This window comes from Sparus aurata, chromosome 1 (genome assembly GCF_900880675.1).
Source record: "Sparus aurata chromosome 1, fSpaAur1.1, whole genome shotgun sequence".
Classification (NCBI taxonomy): domain Eukaryota; kingdom Metazoa; phylum Chordata; class Actinopteri; order Spariformes; family Sparidae; genus Sparus; species Sparus aurata.
Genome location: NC_044187.1, coordinates 36,465,224 through 36,486,610, shown reverse-complemented (window position 1 = coordinate 36,486,610; position 21,387 = coordinate 36,465,224). Strand labels below are relative to the sequence as shown.

Here is a 21,387-nt window from a genome sequence, read left to right as displayed (position 1 = left end):
CTATCAGCGTAGTCACTGTTGGCCTTTTGTGCGATATCAAATGAAACGATTGTATAAAAAATATTGAGAATATAATAGCTAATCCTGTGCAGCTGTAATGTTTGCATTGATGATAGTGTACTGTACTGTCCCATAGCCTCCTCTTGGTATGGTAACACTGCTTCATGTGCAGCTGTAATGTTTGCATTGATGATAGTGTACTGTACTGTCCCATAGCCTCGGCTTGGTATGGTAACACTGCTTCATGTGCAGCTGTCGGCTCTTCTCGGCTGTCTCGCGCCTCGTCGATATGCCTTGGCCAGCCGCGGCGCGCGCCCGCACTCGAGCAGCAGCAGCAGCAGCAGCAGCGCGCGCGCATCTCAGGAGAGACGATAGGGCATCTGCAGAAGTCTGAGCGAACCTGGAATGACGCCATGAGCTGGTATTATGTATGATAGAGATGATGTTTTGGTAGGATCCGCCACCGTAGGCTGCTGTGGGCATCGCGTGAGGAACCTGATCACGACCATGAAGCTGCTGCTTGTGGTGACACTTTTATGTCGCGAGGCGTTGTGCGGATCTCCGAGCGTCCAGATCGGTAGGATTTACATTTCTGTCATCTCCCCTCCATTGTGATTTTCGCCTCTCCCTTTCATCGGTGTGTCTTAAATTATTCGCACATTTCGCCTTTCTCCTTCCCCCATTCATCGTTCAATGACTGCCTCCTTCTAATGTGGGCCTCTCGCATCCTTGCCCTCTTTGTAGCGCCCTGATTAGAACAGGCCTCCTGACTGTATGGCTGCTGCAGCGCTCAGTAATGTCAACATTTTCATCTTTTAATAATCGTGTACGTGATTATATGCGCGTGCATCTTTCAGGCAATACAGTGTGTGGACGCCCGTGTATGTGCGTGTGTTTGTCTTCAGTGTCAACTGGGAAGAAGGCAAATATACATCATGATAAAATCCAGCACATGAGACGTCTTTCCCGAGCGCTATTCCATGATGCGCATCACACACACACATACACACACTCATGAATATGTGTATATATGTATAAAGTATATCTCAATCTCTCTCTCTCTGTCTGCCCCCCCCCCTTATATATATATACATATATATATATATATATATATATATATATATATATATATATATATATATATATATATATATAGATATATATAGATATAGATATAGATATATATATATATATATATATAGTGCGTGTGTGTGTGTGTGTGTGTGTGTGTGTGTGTTGGATTTCCGGCCACACAGCATAGTTTGTTCTATTGGTCAAAGTAAAATGTTGCATGTAGTTGGCTATCTGAATGATTTTAGCTGGTGCCCCTTGCATCTCAGACAGTTACTATTGCACACCAATCAGGTCCATACTCTCTCATAGAAACCACATTGCTTTATGATCATCGATATTGAATAAACAATGGCATAATACAAAATGTAAATACGATATAAAAAAGGTATTGCATAGAATATATAGTGTTCGAAATCAGTGAGAACATACTTCTTGCCTTATCAGTTCAAACAGATGGCCAGTCTGCAGGGTCGACTGGTGCAGCCTTATAGTAGGTGCCTGTGTATCACTGGGATGTGCTGAAATGGAGGGGACAGGTGCACTTGATGCAGTATCACTGGGCCCTTCTCAGGTGGAGGGGACAGGAAGACCTGCTTTCTGCATCCCTAGAAGCTTCTAAGGTGGAGGTGTTGGTGGCTGAGGTTTTGCAGTTGTGTGAACAAAGTATTTCAAAAGTCCATCTGAAGAGAGACTACTAGGTGTTACATTATATTAATACAACTGCTGATGGTGAATCCTAGCACCTAAGCCACATTAGAGCCAGTGGTGGAACACACATTCAGATTTCTTACTCAATTAAAATATGTTATTAGACTGTATTAGATTTAAAGTACTGGTTTGGCCTGTCTGACTGATTATTAATTATTATATATGGCATAATTAGATCGTTGATATTGAAGCATCAGTGTGTAAGGAGCACATTACTGTTGTTGCTGCTGGAGGTGGTGCTAGTTTGAGATTCTTAACATACAGTTTCATGTACGGTGACATCAGATAAAGCTGAGGGTTCATGAGATGATTTTTAGGAGAGGACAAGGAAAAAAAAAGAAAAGTCTGATCTGTTTTTAGTTTTTGAAATTTTTTCCACTCTAATCCTCTCACATGGTTTCATTTCAATAAATGTTTGATGACTCAATATCTCACCAAAATGCAGTGGTTAGTGAAAAACACTGTGTGTGGCACCATGCATAGAAGTATAAAAGCTTGTTACATTATCCATTGTGTGAAATCTTTTTTTTCCCACCACTGAGTGTAACCTATAACATTCTAACACAAACAGCAAGGGTAGTTACACTTTGAACAAAACATGTATTCAATGAGAACTTGTTTCACATGACGCATGCTGTTTGCTTTGACTTATGAAAATGCAAAGGCTTGAAACCAGTTGGTACAAAACAGGATTGGAATGGGAGAGCATTTGGTTGGCTAACTGGATTGAGATGTCAATAAAAATATATGCCTGGTTTCTTGAGGCAGACAGTGGATGGTTGGTGCATCATACTTAAAAGAAAAATGATGTTTTCAAAATAATTTTGTTGGTTGTTCCCCGTACATCTGAATAGCCTTCCCAATTTGTCAGTATATATATAAAGTGGGAGTAACTGATGCTAACTCTTGCTCTTTATTAAAGCAAAGGTGCCGCTGGGTAAGTGTAGGCAATAATATCTGGGCATGTGTGGAGCTGCTGCTGGCAATGGACGCATTATTCTTCATTTAGATTAATTTAGATATGCAAGATTCTCAAGTTTAAGCTTGTCCTGCAGATCATTCCAGGAACAAGGACCAAAGTTGAACAAGCTTGATTTGCAGGCCTCTCATCTAACAGAAGGAGCTTTGAACAGAAGCCATTTATGTGCCCTGAGATTATGACTGTTTTGCAATGAGAAAGTAAATCTGCATTTAATGATAGGGAATTTATAACATAATCTTGTAGATTAAGATGTTCAAATTGTGTAGCCTACGCAAAGTGAGGGATGACCATCCCACCATGCTGTATAATGGTACAGTTATGGATCAATTTGAGTCAGAAAGAGGCCAGCAACTAAGAGTTTTTGTAAGCCATAGACTACAGCCTGTAAACAAAGACAAGAGTGAATTTCAATTTCTTAGAACAGTGGTCTATATTACAATTAAAATTTAAACTCTTGTTCAACCAATTGGCCAGGTAATTGTAGTTGTCAACAGACTGAAAAGTGAACACAGTCCAGAGTGTTGATGAGGAGAGTTGGAACCTATGTTCGCCCAGGTGAAAAAAGCATAGTTGTGGTCTTGTTTGGATTTAAAAGCAATTTCAGATCCAACAGCATGCTGAAGGGTGTTGAAAATCAGTCTGCGGATTTGAAAAGGCCATCTCTGCGGCTGGAGCTCATTACTGCGTTACTGATAAATAATCTAAAAAGCAAAGGTCCCAAAACCCTTCGTAACAGTGATTGGATCAGACAAGACATGGCCATGTTTAACAGTCTGCAAGAGGTTAGTCAGGTAGTTGAGGAACAATTTTGATGCTTTGAATCCAATGCCAGCACTGAACAAGATGAAAATGAGTAATCGGTGATCACAGTATCAAAAGCCTTTGTAAGATCTATGAACAGTGAGTGAGTTTGTTGTCCAAGGCTTCTTTGATATCGTCAATGACTTACAGAGTGGCAGTTACAGTTGGGTGGCAACCAGAGATACCAACATTTTTGAAAAGACAGAGAGGTTAGAAATTGGCCTATGGTATTGGCTCGACCACCAGCTTTAAGTTGAGGTGTAACATAAGCTTGCTTCCAAGCAACTGGGACCTGATTAAAACCAATAGACATGGCAAACATTTATGCGACATGCTTTGCTATGACAAAGGCAGTAGCTTTTAATAGGTAGCAGTCTGGACCATCAGGCCCAGGTGCCTTTTTTGGGTCAATTGTATTTAGAGCATGAAGAACACCAGACACATGCAGGCTTCAAAATGAAATGAGAGAGATCAAACAATGAGGAGATAACTGATTGTGTAAAGCTCACTGACTAGTCATCAAAAATAGGACCTCCTTTTCAAGATAAAAATAAATGACTTGTTTATCTGTGATGGAGGCATCTCCAATTTGCAATTACAGTCTTTTGTCAATATTAGATAATGATTTGATTTAGATTTCTGGATGAGCTGTTCTCTCTCAAATATTTTTTTATAATGAAGCTTAATTTCAAAATAGCAATCCACCAAATTCTTATTACTATGCTTTTTTTTTTTAATAAAATCAAAATATCAAAAAGGACATGAGCAAAAATAAAAATAAACAAATAAATAATAGGAAAACAGAGATTAGCAAAACATTTATTTTAGAATCCCCTAAAGGTCGCAAAGTTTTCTCAAAGGCTTTAAGTTTGTTGTTAATGAAGAACCGGATCCTCTCAAGGTGGAGTGTGTCCATCAGCTCCGTGAGCCATGACTTCTGTGTGGGGATATCCTTCTTATTCCAGAATAAGAGGATACGCTTTATTGCAGTCCAAATGCAAAGAAGCACTGTTTGCCAGTGTCATTTCTTTGCATAAAAAGGATGAGCAAAGCGCACTGACTTCTCAAAGCCCCGAAAAGCTGCCAAACATGAAAACTTTAGGTACATTTGGGTTAGTATTTTTGAGGATCTGAGAATGAGGAACAAAAATCATCTTTCCTTAGAATCGTTTGAGGAGTTTGCCTACGTTAGTGCTACATTGTTTTGCTTTAACTGGCGTCCTTAATGCACACACACAGGCTTGCCTCTCCTTTCTCTTTCTCTCTTATTTTAGTTTTCTCTCCATTGGCACTGTTATCTCCTTTCTTAGTCAGCAGTAAGTTTTATAAAGTTGACCAAAAACAACACTCCTCTGGTCGCGGATATTTTTTTTATCCACAATTCTGTTATTGTAGCAGCAGGTAAGTCAAAATCAACAGGCACCAAGCGACATTGCAATAATCAGCTATACCTACAAGACTGTTTTTAAGACAAAATACCAGAGAGCATCTCTCTCTGTGTCTGCAGAGCATGTGTGATTGACAGTAGATGGGTGGGGAAGAGCAGGGGCTGATTGTTCACTAGTTAATCCATCGTGGATGGTGTTGTTCTCTCAGATGGATAAAAAAAAATAAAAGTAGCCCAAAAAGCGATTAAAGGATCACCAAATACACTCGGGCAGCTGTAAGTACACCGTGGCAACCCGTCCAAGTAAACTGCATGTGTGGGAAACACTGCTGACAATTATCACAGGGCAGAAGAAGCTTGTGTGTAACGTTAACAGCAGAGCCAACTGAGCTTGCGTTGCAGTATAAGGGCCTTTGTGTGCACGACTGCTAGCAGTAGGATCTGGGCTGAAGTGTCTGGTGAGAGAAAATAACGCTGCATTTGGTTTTTATCAGTATTTTTTATCGGTATTTAATCAGCTTTACATTGTAAAAAGTGTGACCAGTGGTGACATAAATGAATTATTGCAACAAATTGACATGTAATATGGTTAAATGGATTAATCACTGCAACTTTGACTAAGAACTTTTCAATCATTTAACTACATTTAATCAAAACAAAAAGTTCAATGAAGTAAAGCAACAGTTTCAATGTGTTGGATTAACTTAATAATATGCAAAATGATGACTTGTATATAATATAATATTAAGTAAATACAAAACAATTTCAATTTCAAGGAAAAATAATTTAGAATTACTAGGTTTCTGAGTAAAAGTAATTTAGATTTACGGAATACATGGGTGAAAATGATTTATATTTACTAAATATCTGGGTGAAATTAATTTACATTTAACACACTTACACTGCTATTATTGTACTCAATAATGACTATCCTAGTTACTTAAAAATGTACATACACCTTTACGTGCTAATGTAATTCAAGTACTGGACTACCCTATGCTTTGAATTGTTGCTTATATTCCGACCTTAATGTCTGTTCAGTTTAATGAAACATCTTCCACTGTAATGCAGTTCAATACAACACCACTTTTAACTGTGACCTCAATGATAAACAAAAACTCAACATTATAAATTTGAACAACTCTATCTTTTAAATTTGACACTGGCTGTATATAACTCTTATTGGATAGCCGGCAACCTCAACCCCATGATCCCGCCCACAGGGTGGAAGTGGTGGAGCTCTTGATATAAGATTCAAGTGAACATTTTTTTTAACATAAGAAGCATACTCATTCTGATTAGAATTGTCATGTTATTTTACCGTCTCAGTGATCATTGGCAGACAAAGACGTGCGGATCTTAAAATGCTATTCTAGCCCAAGGAAAGACACAAATATTTTCAAGATTGTTGTTACATAACAAGAGAAAACAGAGAAAGTGGGCTCTGTTATTTCCAAGCTGGTATCAAACAACATGTTTTTACAGCTAAAACAGGCCACTACACTATGTTACTAAATGTTTGCTCATAACCACCTTGTTCTGTAGTTTCATCAGAGCTATTGTAGCTTCCATTTTAATAGTACATTAAGAAAAAAGTGCAGACTTCTGGTTCACAAGCTTTCTCTGTTTTAGCTAAGTACTACACTAAAAATGTTCTTCACAGCATGTTAGGGGATAGGCAGTGTAGCAACAGATTCTTGGACTATATTTTAGCAGGACAGCCAAGCGGCTCTTCTTCCGCAGATCTGTCTGTGCTCCTTGTCTCTGTGGACACATGCTGACAAAATACGGGACAGAATTCTCTAGTTGATCCAACGGCCCTGCAGCGGCCAGATGAGTGTGGGGTGCCGGGAGACCTGTCCTGATGTCCATTGAATAAGAATGAAGAGATGCACTGTAATGCAAATGATTTGTTTGGCCTCTGTCACCTTCCGAGATTTTGTCAAACCTCTTCCATAAATTGATTCCATCTCTTTTATCAACTGCCACTGCATGAGAAATTTCTGAAAAAAATATAAAGAATTACATAGCAATGACAATCGTTTCTACTGAAGATTTGTTTGAAATGACTGTAACACACCTGTCACCTGAGTATAATAGGTCATGAGTCTTGTAACCACCCCCACCCTCTAAAATATTCAAACCAAATACTATTTAATTATTATTGGGCCACCGTATCATGAGGTCATCAATAGTATCCTCCATATTTTTGTTTTGCAACAGTACTGCATGAAAGTGAAAGTAATATGACTAGGGATTTATCAGGAAGGAAAAAACTGTCTGCTGTACTCGTCTGAGCGACTGACTTGATCTGCAGCAATACCAGGACAAACTATTATATTGTAAACTGGGTCAATATCAGAGCAAATGAAGTGGAAGCCTTCACAGAACCCATACATGCTGTGGACAATAACATCAAGTTCCCACTGGAGGATGTCAGAGGACACAGTCTGCCCTTCTTGGACTGTGCAGTACACACTGAAGAAGACAGAAGCCTCAACATTGAGGTTTACAGAAAACCTACACACACAGATCAATACTTGCTGTTTGACTCTCATCGCCCACTGGAGCACATGCTGGGTCATCAGAACCCTAAACCATTGAGCTCAGACTGTGCCCACAAAGACAAAAGCACACCAGGGGAGCACTTAAAACCTGTGGTCACCCAAACAGGACCTTTGTAAAAAACTCTACAAGATCCAGAGCAGACAGAGGAGAGGAGAAAATGTGACAACATCTTTATTCCTTATGTGGCGGGAAAATCTGAGAATCTCAGGAGGATCTTCAATAAACATCATATCCAGTTCACTTTAAACCTACCAATGTGCTGAGGCAGAAACCTGTCCATCCTAAAGACAAATCACTCAGGCAGAAACAGAGTAATGTAATTTATGCTGTTCAATGCAGGCAGGACTGCACAGATTTGTACACTGGGGAGACAAATCAACCTCTCGATGAACAAATTGCACAACACAGGAGGGCCAACTCCTCAGGTCCAGACTCTGCTAGCTAGCCGTCAACGTTAGCTGTGTAGCTAACGTCAGCGATCGTCAAAATGGACTTGCCACATCATGGGTACCATGGGTACATCTGAAGAACAAAAATCATTCCTTTGAGGACAACAATGTAACATCTTGGCCAGAGAAGACAGGTGGTTTGAAAGAGGAGTAAAATAATCCATCTATGTCAAACTGGAACGAAGATGGTCTAAGACATTACTTATCACCCACCTACAATACAGTACTGAGTTCTCTCCCCTGGCATCTTAGCAACCATTCACACCTGGGCCCACCTAGCTCTAACATCCCACATGAATGCTAGTTAAGTCAATGGCCCAAAGGTGGCCCTAAAGACTTAGAGCAAACACATGTCCTTTACAACTCTGTAAGGGCACTCGCACACAGAGTGCAACTCCCCTCCAGTTAATTAGAACTGAAGATCTTGGATGAGAGGTGTATTGTCTTTGGGGAACTGAAACAAGTCCAGCTGCCTATGATACAGCACTTAGCATTACAACTACCTGGATGCCTGAGAACCTTAATCAACATGTAAGAGCTGAAAAACAATTACTGTTAGACCACGCTGTCAGGTGTGTGTTAAAATCTTAGAGCAAACTCTGTTAATTCACTGTGAAATTATAGTTTATGTGTGAATTTCAAAATTTCAACATTTTGACTTTTTGAGTTTATACATGCAGTCTTTATTCAGTTTGGGAAATACCACCATCTCTGGAGCATTCAAGGCGGACTCAACAGGGACTAGATATCATAATCGCTTCACCAAACGAGGCTTTTTCTTGTCTGTGTTTTGTGTGGCGTAGGATTGCTTCCGACTCGCATAATGTGAATATTTCTAATAATATACTTTTCAAAAGTCAAAATATATTGAAAAAAGATCAAAATTGATAATAATTCCCAAAATCACCAACATGTTTTTACCTACAAAATATGTGCAATATGTGTTTGATCACAAACAACATTTTCAATGTAGCAAAAAGAAAGTTTGCCCTCGATTCTGCCCTCCGTAATCAAACAGCATGAGAAATTAAGTCTATATAACTACAATAACAAACAAGAAACAATAACTTTTTTCGGCACAGGATAATAATTTGTCACGGTACCACTGCAGATCATGTCAGCCACTCAAAGGATTGTCACTCATGCAGTTTCTGTTAAATCATTAATTTCCCGGCCATATTACTTTCACTTAGGGAATCAAACTCTGTCATACACATCACATACTGTATGCCTATGATACAGTAAGAACTTCAGCCTCTATCATCACTGCTCTTGGATAGATAAACCACTACAAGTGGTTTCCACACATGGTGCTTAGGGGCATTACTATTCAGCCCAGCATCCACTATGTCATCACGGGACATCCGTTGAAGGACTCAACCAGGTCAGAATCACGGACCAGTCACTGATCGGTTAGGGCCCAGTCACGGAGGAAGATTGAGGGGTCTACATGTATGAAATTCAGTACATATGTTTACTGCACAAGGCCTTAAAAAATCCCTCCATTTGACTCCAAGTTGCAAATCTAGGAGCCATTTTTGTGTGACATATAAAACTTTAGTTAGTAGTTTCTGAAGTCCCTTTTCAGTTGCTCCTAGAATAAACAAACTTTACTTTTGAATATTACACTGGCTTAATAAGTTGATATTCTATGTAAGCAAATATATAAGGTTGTAGCCACTGATGACTGAAACACAGAGGTTAACAAAGATAATTAAAGGCTAAAGCTTGAGCTGGATATTTCAGGTATTGTAAAATTGATAATAGTAGCTAATAACCTTGTGCTAGTTAATGCTAACCTTATGCTTAACCTAGTGCTTTGGTAAACTCCCCACTCAAAGATATCTTTATGTATGCCCCTATGTTACAAGAAATATTGATAATTTTGATACTTGCAACCAAAGAGCAGCAACATTTACATTTATGAGAGTACAACCTTCTGAGGACACAGTTCTTTCCCCGTGCTGAAGGTGGAAAACGTTTGGTTTTTGGAAAGTGCCCTGAAGAAGAGATTGTCCATTCAAGACAAATAAAGTTGAAACAAACAATATAACAAATAATACATTAAAACACTTTAACTTTCTCACAAAACTGACATATTGACATACATACTTACATAATGTTCATTAAATGATTTATTAAAACCCTGAATAACACTGAGCTGTTGAGTGCTAGTAGATGAAAATCTTTGAATAATGTGTCAAAAGGTAAGATGCCATGGCAATCTCAGTAAATTCATGATGCCTCAGTTACAAAATCCTTAAGGTAGCCTATTAGAAGTACATTAGGTTAGGGTAACATATTTACTCTCCAGCTAACTGCATGTCCAACTTCAATTTCTGCTCTCTGCTCTGACTTGCTGCAGCTGGCTGTCCCGTCCTCTCCAATCTGTGTTCACCTAGTTCTTTTTTTTATTCTACTCACTGCCTGTCCTCATCTTTTGTCCCATTCAGCCTGTTCAAATACAGGGTTGCTATGAAAAATAAACACCACAAGCAATACTCAATTTTGAAGCCAACATTATAGCATTAATAACTTGCTCAAGACTTCTTAATGACACCTCATCATCGAACCTGTCCTCTACTCGGTCCCGCACTCTATTAGCGGGGTTGACTGCAGCTAAGAGAATGCTGGCCTTGCGCTGGAAGCCCCCCCATGCACTCAAGCGCACCCAGTGGATACAATAATTTTTTAACATACTCTACATGTAGTTGTCTGTAGCAAGAATGCATGGTCTAGTCAGAAAGCAATCCAAACCTGGGCCTCTGCAGCGGCAGTGGTTAAAGATTTACTGAGTTGATTAATATGTCTTTATTTGTAATTTCTGTATTTTTTTTTCTTTCTGTGCACTTACTTTGGCCTATAGGACACTGATATGACTGATGCACTATGTATATCACTATTTGTATTGTATGTGACATAGTAGATCGTGTTGGGACACTGAGGGAGGGGGGTTGTCGCCTTTCTGGGGGGGTATTCTGGAGGGGTGGGTAGAGGAAAGTGGATACTACTTGTTGTATTACTGTCTTTGAATTGTGTCATGCCCTTCTCTCTTGAAAATAAAAAAATAATTGATCGCAAAAAATAACTTGCCCATAGACTTCATCTTGAAAACATTAGCAAGGTAACCACTCCATATTAGCACACAAAAACCATTCACAACTTAAAAATGTATCCTTTTGACTTATGCCACCAAACAGTCACATTATTGAGAGACATTATTGATCTAATGTTACCCATGTTGTTTGATTGGCTGTCATTTGTAGGTAGTCACACAGATTATAACTCCTCAGAGTTGTACTTATCAAAGCACCCACATTTCCTGAAGGCAATATAATTGAGGAAGGACTCGAGCCTTCTTTGTCACGCAGTCAATTGTATCAAAATTCAACAGAAATTGAATTGAACATTTCCTGCACCTATTTTTAGTTTGAATACATTACTTTATCTTTTTATATACTGTACTTAAACTTTCAGTCTAAAATAGTATTTTTTCAATTAGTCAACAAACCTTTTTGCCACGATTTGACTCTATAAGAGCTTAGTTACTCAGTCAACATAATTAACTAATTAGCAAGCAATTCTTTTTAGCAAGGTTCTGCCAGCAAGCTGTTTGTGACTGTGGGGATAGATGGACTGGTAGCACAGAGTACCAGTCAGTGTTTGCAACTAGCTCTGAGACAGCACTGCGTAGAGAAAGATAACTACAGTAGATCAGTGATGTGCACAAGGGGCACTGGCAACTTTGAGTTTGGAGTTACAGAGACTTTACATCAATGTACATTTTATTAATCCTTTGTCAGAGATTAAAATAACCAGATACGAGTAGTGACCCGGTGGTGGGGTAGTGGCTTCAGGGAGCAAAACACCTCTGTAGACTGAGACAATTGAAATGTTACTGAATTCTGTGTCGTACTGCTTCTCTTTTTGCAGTTTACAGTCAACATTTCATTTTCTTTTAATCAAATCAATGAACTATAGATTAAAATAAAGTAAAGAAAGGTCCTTTTGTTTGCGAATCGGTATTGGCCGATACTGCTTCCAGCAATCAGTGATTGGCACCAAAAATCCTGACCGGGGCACCCTTACTGAAATGGCATCAACTGCAGCACAATCATGCATTACGTCAGTTGTCTGTGTCACTAACCAGTAACTTCTCCATTACTCCTATTTTGCCAAGGAAGTCCCCAGACCCCCTTAACTTAGAGCATATAATGCAAGTGGGTATTCCATGGGTGTTGTCATGGGCTCCACCTTGATCACAAATGCCACTTCAGTGTTCCCCACTTTAACTGTGGCAGTGGCTGTCCAGCTAGGGTGCATTCGAGACCTCCTCTAACTTCCGCTTTAGCGCCGAGCTAACTTGAACGGGGGTAAAATGTAATTGCCGGCTCTTCAAGACTCCCCAAATGTTTTTTTACAGACGTGTCTGTCACAATGTTAGCTTTTGGGAAAACGCCCCTAGTGCATCACGTGACGATGTAATTACAAGGCTTGACCACAACAAAAACTGTCTTCAAGGCCTGGCACTCTTTGTGGGGGCCTTATCTTGACGATGAGGCCAGCCGTCTTATTTGCAAAGGAAGTTACGCTCAAGCCAACTGCTTTAAATAGTCCTTCATTGGTTTCACCGATGGACTAAAAACCACACCGACATCTACTGTATCGGAGTGTATAACATCATACTATTCACTGACATGTGCACTGTCTTGAGTGGGAGAGAATGGGACGCATTACTCCAAAAACAGAAAAATCACGTGGTGGCCAATATTGATTGCAGCAAGAAGCCACTCTTACCTTACCTGATCTTAATGTACAGTTTAGTTTTGATGTACTGAAAAGCTAAATAATGTTTTGACTAGCTGTTTCCTACAGAAAATTCTGTAGTCATATTTTTTATGATCTATGTTGTTTACAGAAATTTAAAATTCTGCTGTTGGTCTTCTTCTTCTTCTCTCTTTTCTTGTCCACCTGACTCTGTGTGTCCATATGTCTGTCTCAGGTGGTTTATTCCCCAGGGGTGCAGACCAGGAGTATAGTGCATTCAGAGTCGGCATGGTTCAGTTTGGGATGGCAGATTTCAGACTGACTCCACACATAGATAACCTGGAGGTGGCCAACAGCTTTGCTGTCACTAACTGCTGTAAGTATCACTTTCTTTTATTCTGTTCTGAATACAGTTTGATATACTACTGATATTATCCACCACAGTCATTGTAGCAGATCATTTTAAGATGTTTTTATGCTTTTGAGATAACGGAACATTATTACCATTAGTATTACAGAGCCTGACCAATGGGCTGTATTTTGAGTCATTATCAGTATTTGATCTGTTGTCATTCTGTATTTGGTCAACAAATCTGATGAAATGATTCAACAAAATGTGTTAATCTGTAAAAGATATGATTTATAGTGACATTCTGAGGATTGGTATCAAAACAGATCCTGACATATTTTATCAATCTGATCTGGAAAATGGGTTAGAAATTAGAAACAAGTGAGAATTTCATTTGTTTTTCCTGTATCAACCAAAGATTGAAAATAGACATGTATTTTTCCATTTGGCTCGAAAGGTAGTTTCCCCAGTAAACCTACCACACTCGTTGACTGTTACAGTCCCTCCTGACCTGCCGGCTGCTGCTCCTCTTGGATTATACTCCTTCTCCTAAACTAGTCTTCGCTGCAGGAGATTATCTGGGCGAAAGAGAGTGGACAGGCTGAATGTCCAAAGGGCAGGCTGCCCCTCAACGCTAAAAACCAAGTCAATCAAGTGTTTGTGTGGAGAGGTAACCCTCCCTGCAGACACTGCCTGTCTGCTCTCTCTAGCCCAGAGACACAGATGTGAGCAAAAAGAGTTGTTGTGTTTGAAGGCAAAAATACAGCTGGCAATCCGTTCAACGCCGCCAGCAACACAGACATGCCAGTGCACATGTATACATGCTCACTAAGGCGTAGACCAACTGTGTAGGTCACGACATTGGCACTGCACAGAGCCAATAATAAAATTGAAGAAAAACATAGATTCATCTTTCTATTTTGTTTCGTTTTTTTATTTATTAGATTTTCTCTTTCAAGCAGAGATGCGAAACAAACCAGTTTTTTTTCCAATCACTGATGGATACAGAAAAAACTAATAAACTAAATTCTCACTTGATTTGTCATTTTTGTATGCCAGATCGGATTGATTAATGATTAAGAATAAACACACGATGATCCACGGCCGTGTAGTTTCTTTGAAACTTTATGCAGAGAAACAAGTTGTTAAAAACAGGGTAGAGGTTAAGATAAGGACTGAATCTCTGTCATTTGTACTACCTTGTTAGAGGAGGTTGTTTCAGTTAACTGTTATGGTGCGGTATTAATAATAGTATAAGTAAGGTCATATACCACGTTATCTATAATAGATCTCATAATATCTTTAAGTCAAAAGCATGGATAACACGCAATCAGTCAGTCCACACAGATGTCCTACATTTTTATACACCTCACTACAGGCATATGCTATGGTTGTTTTAGTAGTGGGCTCAGGCCACAGACCTTTGATATTCATTTGGTTTGTTATTCTTTTGGTGTGATACGTTTGCCCAATAAAATAGATTCAGTTATTTTTAACTGGGTTAGTGTAGAGTCATGTTACATTCCAAACTGCAATATTTAAAGCAATGGGAATGAGGACTCATGGATGCTGTATCCTCTGCCTTCATCAGAGCATGATGTAATGATGGCCTGAGGCTCAAAGCTCTGCTATTTAAGGAAAGTGCAGTCCACTGAAATAGCAGTTATTGCATGGAGTCCTCATTCTGCTTTCTACACTATTGGCTAGCAACTGCTACAAAGACATATAATGTGCAAATACTGCACTTCACAAAGACAATATGCCTACCTTATGTAGTTATGGAGATGTTCCGAGGAACTGTTGTAATCAGGAAATCCAACAGGTTACATGCAGTGTTGCCAGATTGGGCGGTTTTCCGCCCAATTGGGCTACTTTTGTTGACGCCAGGCGGGAAAAAAATACATTGGGCGGGTGAATAAAATTTGGGCTACTTTTGTCCACATTTGGCGAGTTTTTAATATTGTGAAAACAGCACTCTGAACTGCGGGAGCCCATGAGGAGCGCTGGAGGAGCAAGTAAAAAAAAAAAGAGACAACCCAACCCCCCGGCTGACGGTGAGGAGCGTCTCTCCCTCTCTCCCTGGTTTTGGGCTGGTTTTTATTGGATTGGGCGGGTTCTAAGATGTGATTGGGCTGGAAACTGTCAATCTGATCTGGCAACACTGGTTACATGTTCAAAGTTTTGATACATGTTTAAGTGAGAAACAAACAAAACAAACAGTAACGTTTTATTTTTAGGTTCTATTTTGCGAATTAAGGGTTATTAATAGGATTAATTCTATTGGTTTATTTATTATTGTCTAAGAGACTTGTTCATAAACTTCTTATCAATGTTTATAACATGTTGAATTAATAAGAATATATATGGGTTAATAATAGCATAATTAAGACCTTTTTTTATAGGTTTATAAGTTAACAAATGATGCTCCGCTCAGGATTTTGGTGGCCAATCTCAAGTCACTGATTAGCAAGAAATGACACAAGTAGGCAACATTTTCAAAATAGAACAGGAAACCAGAGAACATAGACTGGGATAATAATAGGCGGGTTAGCAATTTGGAATTGAGATTCGAAGACAGTGAGCATTCCATTGAGTTATACAACTGACTGTTGGGGCAGCAATACACCTGTGCTGCTGCTAGTCTTCCCAGGGTTTAAAGTACTCTGACGTGCTACCGGACTTCCTTCAGCGCAGCAAAGGTGTACTTCTACCTACCAATAGTATGAGGCCGACCAATGAGTGCTAGCCAGTCAGAGGCAGAGTAGGGTGAGTCTCGTCAAGAAATGTGATTGTGGTGTGGTAGCCCTGCAACTCAAGTGAAGTGGAAGCAAATTTTATTAATCCTGGCGCAGATACTGCCTTACTTGAGAGAGGAGTTAAGAACAAATGGCGCTGAGCATTGATAGGGGAAAATGGTGGAGATGGGAAGCCATTCAGCATTTGGTGCCACAGATGAGGGCGCTGCATCCCTGCACTCTGTCATATGAGTACGTTACCAGGAAAGACGGCTATAGTTGCCACTGCGCCTTCAACTACCAACCGTGTTTGCGACCAGAATTTACACATTGTGTGCACATTCATAGCAGAACATGATTTGTCATTCACATTGGCTCAGCCACCGGTCTGAAGACAAAATTGCCTTGACAAAGTTGTCTGTTTCAAATCAGCATGCAAGCTATTTAAACACACATGGCCTTGACCCAGAGTTTAGACAACGTCTATCTGAAAAGCTAAAAAAAAAAAAAGCAATGTTTTCAATGAAAGTTGTTGAAGCTATTAATCTCAACATCACAACATCTGTAAATAAGTGATAGTGGCCATCATCAGTTTAGCAGTTCTTTAAATTTTACATTCTTTACATACATTTTAACTGTATTTTCTCTCTATTGTCAAAATGTATTTTCTATAATTTCATTCATGTTAAGAAGGAAGCACTTCAAACGTTTCAAATTGTCAACTTGTTGCTTTAAAAATACTGCAGTAGTATTTTCAGCTGACATTAACATGCTTACGGCAACGCAAATACCTGTATGGAGAAATAAATTGTGTGAAGTACACACTGACACATTATATTGTGCAATTCTTCTTACAGAGAATTTAAATTGGATAACCAAGTAAGAATTTTTGATAAAAAAAATAAAAATAAAAATCCAACACTGTTTGCTAGTTATTAGTGCCATAGTTTAGTGGCATTGGAATATTGAGTAAAAAAATCATGATATTTATTTTACATTGATTTAAAGAAAAGGGGTTAAAAGAAAATTAAATGTTGAATGTTAACTGTTAACTGTAAAAAAAAAGAAGTACAAAAAAAAAGTGGGACAAAGAATTCAGTGTCAGTTGTCTTAAAAATCAAAGTTGCCCCTGCTCAGTTAAAGTACTTCAGTGCATGTATTCAATGTAAACTTGTTAAACTGCAGTTCACTGTTAAACCGTTCATGTTCCTCTGAAAAGAAACTACTGTCCTGGAGTGTGCCTCTGCTGTAAGCCATTAGCTCAGTCAGCTATTAGTTATCATGCTGTAGCTACAGCTCGAAAAACTCCTACTTCCACTCCCACTCAGTACAAAATATATTCATCATAAACAGACAACCCCAATGAAAAACTGAACTGAGAACTTGCTCCCAAAGGAGGATCTATTGAATATGCATTCAAATGGTGATTGTAGAGGGTACAGTGTTTACAGGGCTGACCCTGTAGTAATAATCTGTCATGTGCAGCTTGTTTGGTGTTTTGTTTGTTCATTCATATATGTGTATAACATTACATCTGGACTGTTTTGATGTAACATTGCCATAATCAGTTAATTCACCACCTATTAAGTGCCTTTCTACTCTGATATGGGGATGAAGACCTGCAGGTCTGATTGTATAATTGTATATTTAATTTGGGCTACTCATTTGCATTCCAGTCAATTCACACCTATTCTAAAAATATTCTGATATACAGCTGATGTGTGTATCAAAGACACCATAATATATCAACATCAGATGTATAATTTGCACAATCATCAGCTGCATAAAAGCCTAAATGTTATAACAATGAGTTAAACATTCATAATGTAGGTATCATCATTGGTGTTGGGCACAAGAACACCCCTCCTTTGACAATTTATAAGATTTTTTTTAGCTAAATTCTGCCTGTCTGTCTGTCTGTTTGTTTAACTTTACTTAAAATGTTGCTTTTTTTTTTCTTTTTCCTAGTTTGCTCCCAGTTTTCTCGAGGTGTCTACGCCATTTTTGGCTTCTATGACAAGAAGTCGGTTAACACCATCACATCCTTCTGTGAGACACTTCATGTCTCCTTCATCACGCCTTCTTTCCCAGCAGAAGGAATGAATCAGTTTGTTCTGCAGATGAGGCCGGATATCAAGGGGCCACTAGTTTCATTAGTGGAGTACTACAAATGGGAAAAGTTTGCCTATCTATACGACAGTGACAGAGGTAATGAGAGTCTTATTATATTACATTATATTACTTACATAGAGCATTTGAGGTGAGTTGATACTGATTTTAAAGTCTCCGTAGACAAACAATCTAATGACAATACTGTTTATAAATCACTTCAAACTTGTTTTTGCCATTTCTTTTTATAAATACCACAAGACTGATATATCTGCAATTTACCATATTCAGGGTTCAAGCCTGAAAAACTAGAACGTTATTATTTGTCTGTCCATTTGTAATTATTTGTCTTAATGCTGCGGCTCAAATTTGGCCCAATAACTGGCAATGGTGTGCAAATCCTTCCCGAGAAATTTGAGTCAAATTAGCCACATGGTAGTGCTTTTACAAATGCAATTTTCAAAGGCCATAGACCAAACATAGTTAGTCTGATAAAGTTGAAATTGTACAGCATGAAGTGGTCTACAAAAAGCTCTCAGAGTGCGTGAGGGCCCTGCCTTGATGGATTTTATGCCAATTAGCATAAATCTATCTTTCTATAAATACGAGTAACCTCTGTCTGTCTGTCTGTCTGTCTGTGTGTGTGTGTGTGTGTGTGTGTGTGTGTGTGTGTGTGTGTGTGTGTGTGTGTGTGTTCCTCAAATATCTCTGCGGATCAGGATCAGACTGACCTGAGAGTTTCAACATGGCTGCTGCGTGGTTCAATGGTGTGATATTTCGCATTTGTTTGGACTGCAATGATACCGTTAATAAATTATTTCATAAATGCTTTACAAATTCCACGAGCATTGTCCACCGGAGCCACCACAGTCACGTGCGCACCAGAGCCAATCACTGCACACCGTGGCCATGTGCATACCAGAGCCAATCACTGCAGAGCCCACCGCGACCCCCCACCTTAAGAAACAAGCAGATTTATACCTGCAGCGGCGCGAGCTGGACCAGGATTTTGCCGGCGGTTCGGTCCCGTTCTGTTCTGTTCTGTGCATCTAAACTGACTGTTGTGGATTAATGAGATTAAACGAGTCCGGACCGAGTGTGTTCGGGTCTGAGGAGATCCGGAGACGCGCGGACAACAAAGTGGAATCGGAAGCAAAAAAACATTTAGATAAACAACAATTTGTATTTGCATTATAAGTAAAAAAAAAAAAAAATGGATTGTTAAACATATTTGTGGTTAAAGAAATCTAACTTTTTCTACTCGGATTTCATGTTTTTTTGTGTGATTTTAGGTCCATTGTGTTAATACAGTATGTCAAAATAAAAAAAATAACTGTACAATCACACATGTGAGGTTGTGCTGAAAATAATGACACCAAGTAAATAGCTTTTAAGATGAAATATAATGGCAAAATCAAAAATAGTCAAAAACAGCCAATTATACCATGGAATATCAGATTTCACAACAAACCTAAATATCCCTGACGCCCCACCTTCAAACACAGCCTCATTTGGCCATCCATGAAAAAGCTCCTTAACCTCCCACTTTTTTATAGGAAAACACTTTTCTTTCGGGCACTGCACTAGTTTTTTCAAATTTGTCTTAATCAAGAACAACTTGGGTATACAGCATTGTGGGTCAGAGATACATTTTAAATCAAAAATATCTGTGCAATAGGCAGGGCTTAGAATAAATTGACCATGACTAACCCTAACCCATAAACCTGGAAAAAGTCTACCAAAGCATTTTGACCACTACTCATAGGGGGAGCCAAATGCAACAATTGCAAAATTGAAAATCCAGTGGACACAATTTCACCATTTTTGGTGTGATAAGTATTTACTGATATCTGAAGTGCCAAATCGGTGAGGTCAATCACAAATTGGCTCAAAACTCAAGATGCCTTTGAGCAAAGGTCTGCCATGATGAATTGTTTTCTAGTTCGTATAAGTTGGAAAAACAAGTAAAGTGAAGTCTTTTTTCAAATTTGGCTCGATCATCATCAAATATAGTATAAATCATTGACATTATGATTTTGAATAAGCGAGAGTGTCAAAACACTTCGCAGGTATTGATCAAAATATCCTCCCAAAGGGCTGGACTTAGAATTGATTGGACATAACTTAATAACCATTGATCCAATCATCATGTAACTGAGATCTTCAGGCCATGTTTGGTAATAGGACTGCCATAGCATTTTGAGCCCACCAATACCTCAGAATGTGGACCTTCAAACCTGGTGGACAGAATTTCATAATTTTTGCAGAAACCTGCTCATTGCTGCTTGATTCTTTAGTTTCGACCGACTGAGTTCATTGAGCAAGCACAGCTTGACCCCATCTAATAGCTGCATGCAGCTATATTTTGATATACATGTTTTTATTTAAACTGTCTGACTGGCCATGCTTTTGTATCTTTCTCTTATATCCCTGTCTATCAAGCTCTTTCAACATCTGATGTATTAGGGTTTTATGAGCAGCACGGCATTTCAATGTTATTTTTCATTGGCTTATACTTATTATATTGGATTCTTATATGACTTACGCATCAAAAGGCTTTAAACCCTGTAGGGTTGCTCATACATAAAGAGTATTTTTACATGTCAGTTGCAAGTCCACCTGCCTGACAGTCATTAGATCGTTGCGTCAATTTTTAGCTGCTGCTTGTTTTTCAGGTTGATGCTGAATAGCTGAGCTCAGCCTGAGGTGACAATCTCACAACTCCCCACACTGTCACAGATTCTGTCAGTGTAAACTCTCCTAATATCTTCTCTCCTTTATTTTTCAAGGTAGTTCCCTCCCCAGACAGCTTAACTACCATTCACACCTTGGCTCACCTAGCCCTAGCAACCCACATGAAGGCCAGTATGGTCAACGACCCACAGGTGGCCCTAACGACTCTGAAACTCAGTGCTCACACGTGTGCTTAATGACTCTGTAAGGACACTCCAACACAGAGTTAAAAAGCCTGCAACTCCCCTCCTGAAACAAGTCTAGTTGTCTACGATACAATATTATTATCATTATAAAAGGGATGTATCTCTGATTAACCTTTGATGTTGTTTTTTTATAACTTCACAGTAAATCAACAAGCATTCTGATTCAACTAATCATGTTTTGTTTATTTGTGTAGGTCTTTCTACTCTTCAGGTAATACTAGACACTGCAGCAGAGAAAAAATGGGTCGTCACAGCAATAAATGTAGGCAACCTGAAAGATGAGAATAAGGACGAAGCCTACCGCTCCCTGTTTCAGGTACTGATATTCTGTTCACACACAGCACTACATCCACTTACTACCACCAAGCATTTTTAAGATGCCATGATGGTCAAAAACAGACACTATGGTCAAAAAGGTGGTGCATCTCTCACTCCACTACCACAGATTACATTTCAAGCTCAATAGTGCAGTGCCCATGGGATATTTGGAATGCCTTTTGACCCAGTGTGGTATGGAAT

The 21,387-nt window shown here is 39.1% G+C and overlaps 1 protein-coding gene across 4 annotated transcripts in view; it reads left to right on the top strand.

Moving 5' to 3' along the window:
* Nucleotides 1-265: 265 nt before the first annotated feature.
* LOC115591152 (glutamate receptor 2-like) overlaps nt 266-21,387 on the top strand; it is a 79,721-nt gene continuing 58,599 nt past the window's right edge. For 2 of the 4 annotated variants that reach the window (XM_030432902.1, XM_030432889.1), the window contains exons 1-4: nt 266-577; nt 12,972-13,112; nt 17,789-18,028; nt 21,063-21,184. In XM_030432902.1, coding sequence (XP_030288762.1) covers nt 427-577; nt 12,972-13,112; nt 17,789-18,028; nt 21,063-21,184 — 654 coding nt within the window. In that variant the 5' untranslated portion in view covers nt 266-426. The remainder of the gene's footprint in view (nt 578-12,971; nt 13,113-17,788; nt 18,029-21,062; nt 21,185-21,387) is intronic. The other 2 variants (XM_030432894.1, XM_030432879.1) reach the window with 1 other exon arrangement.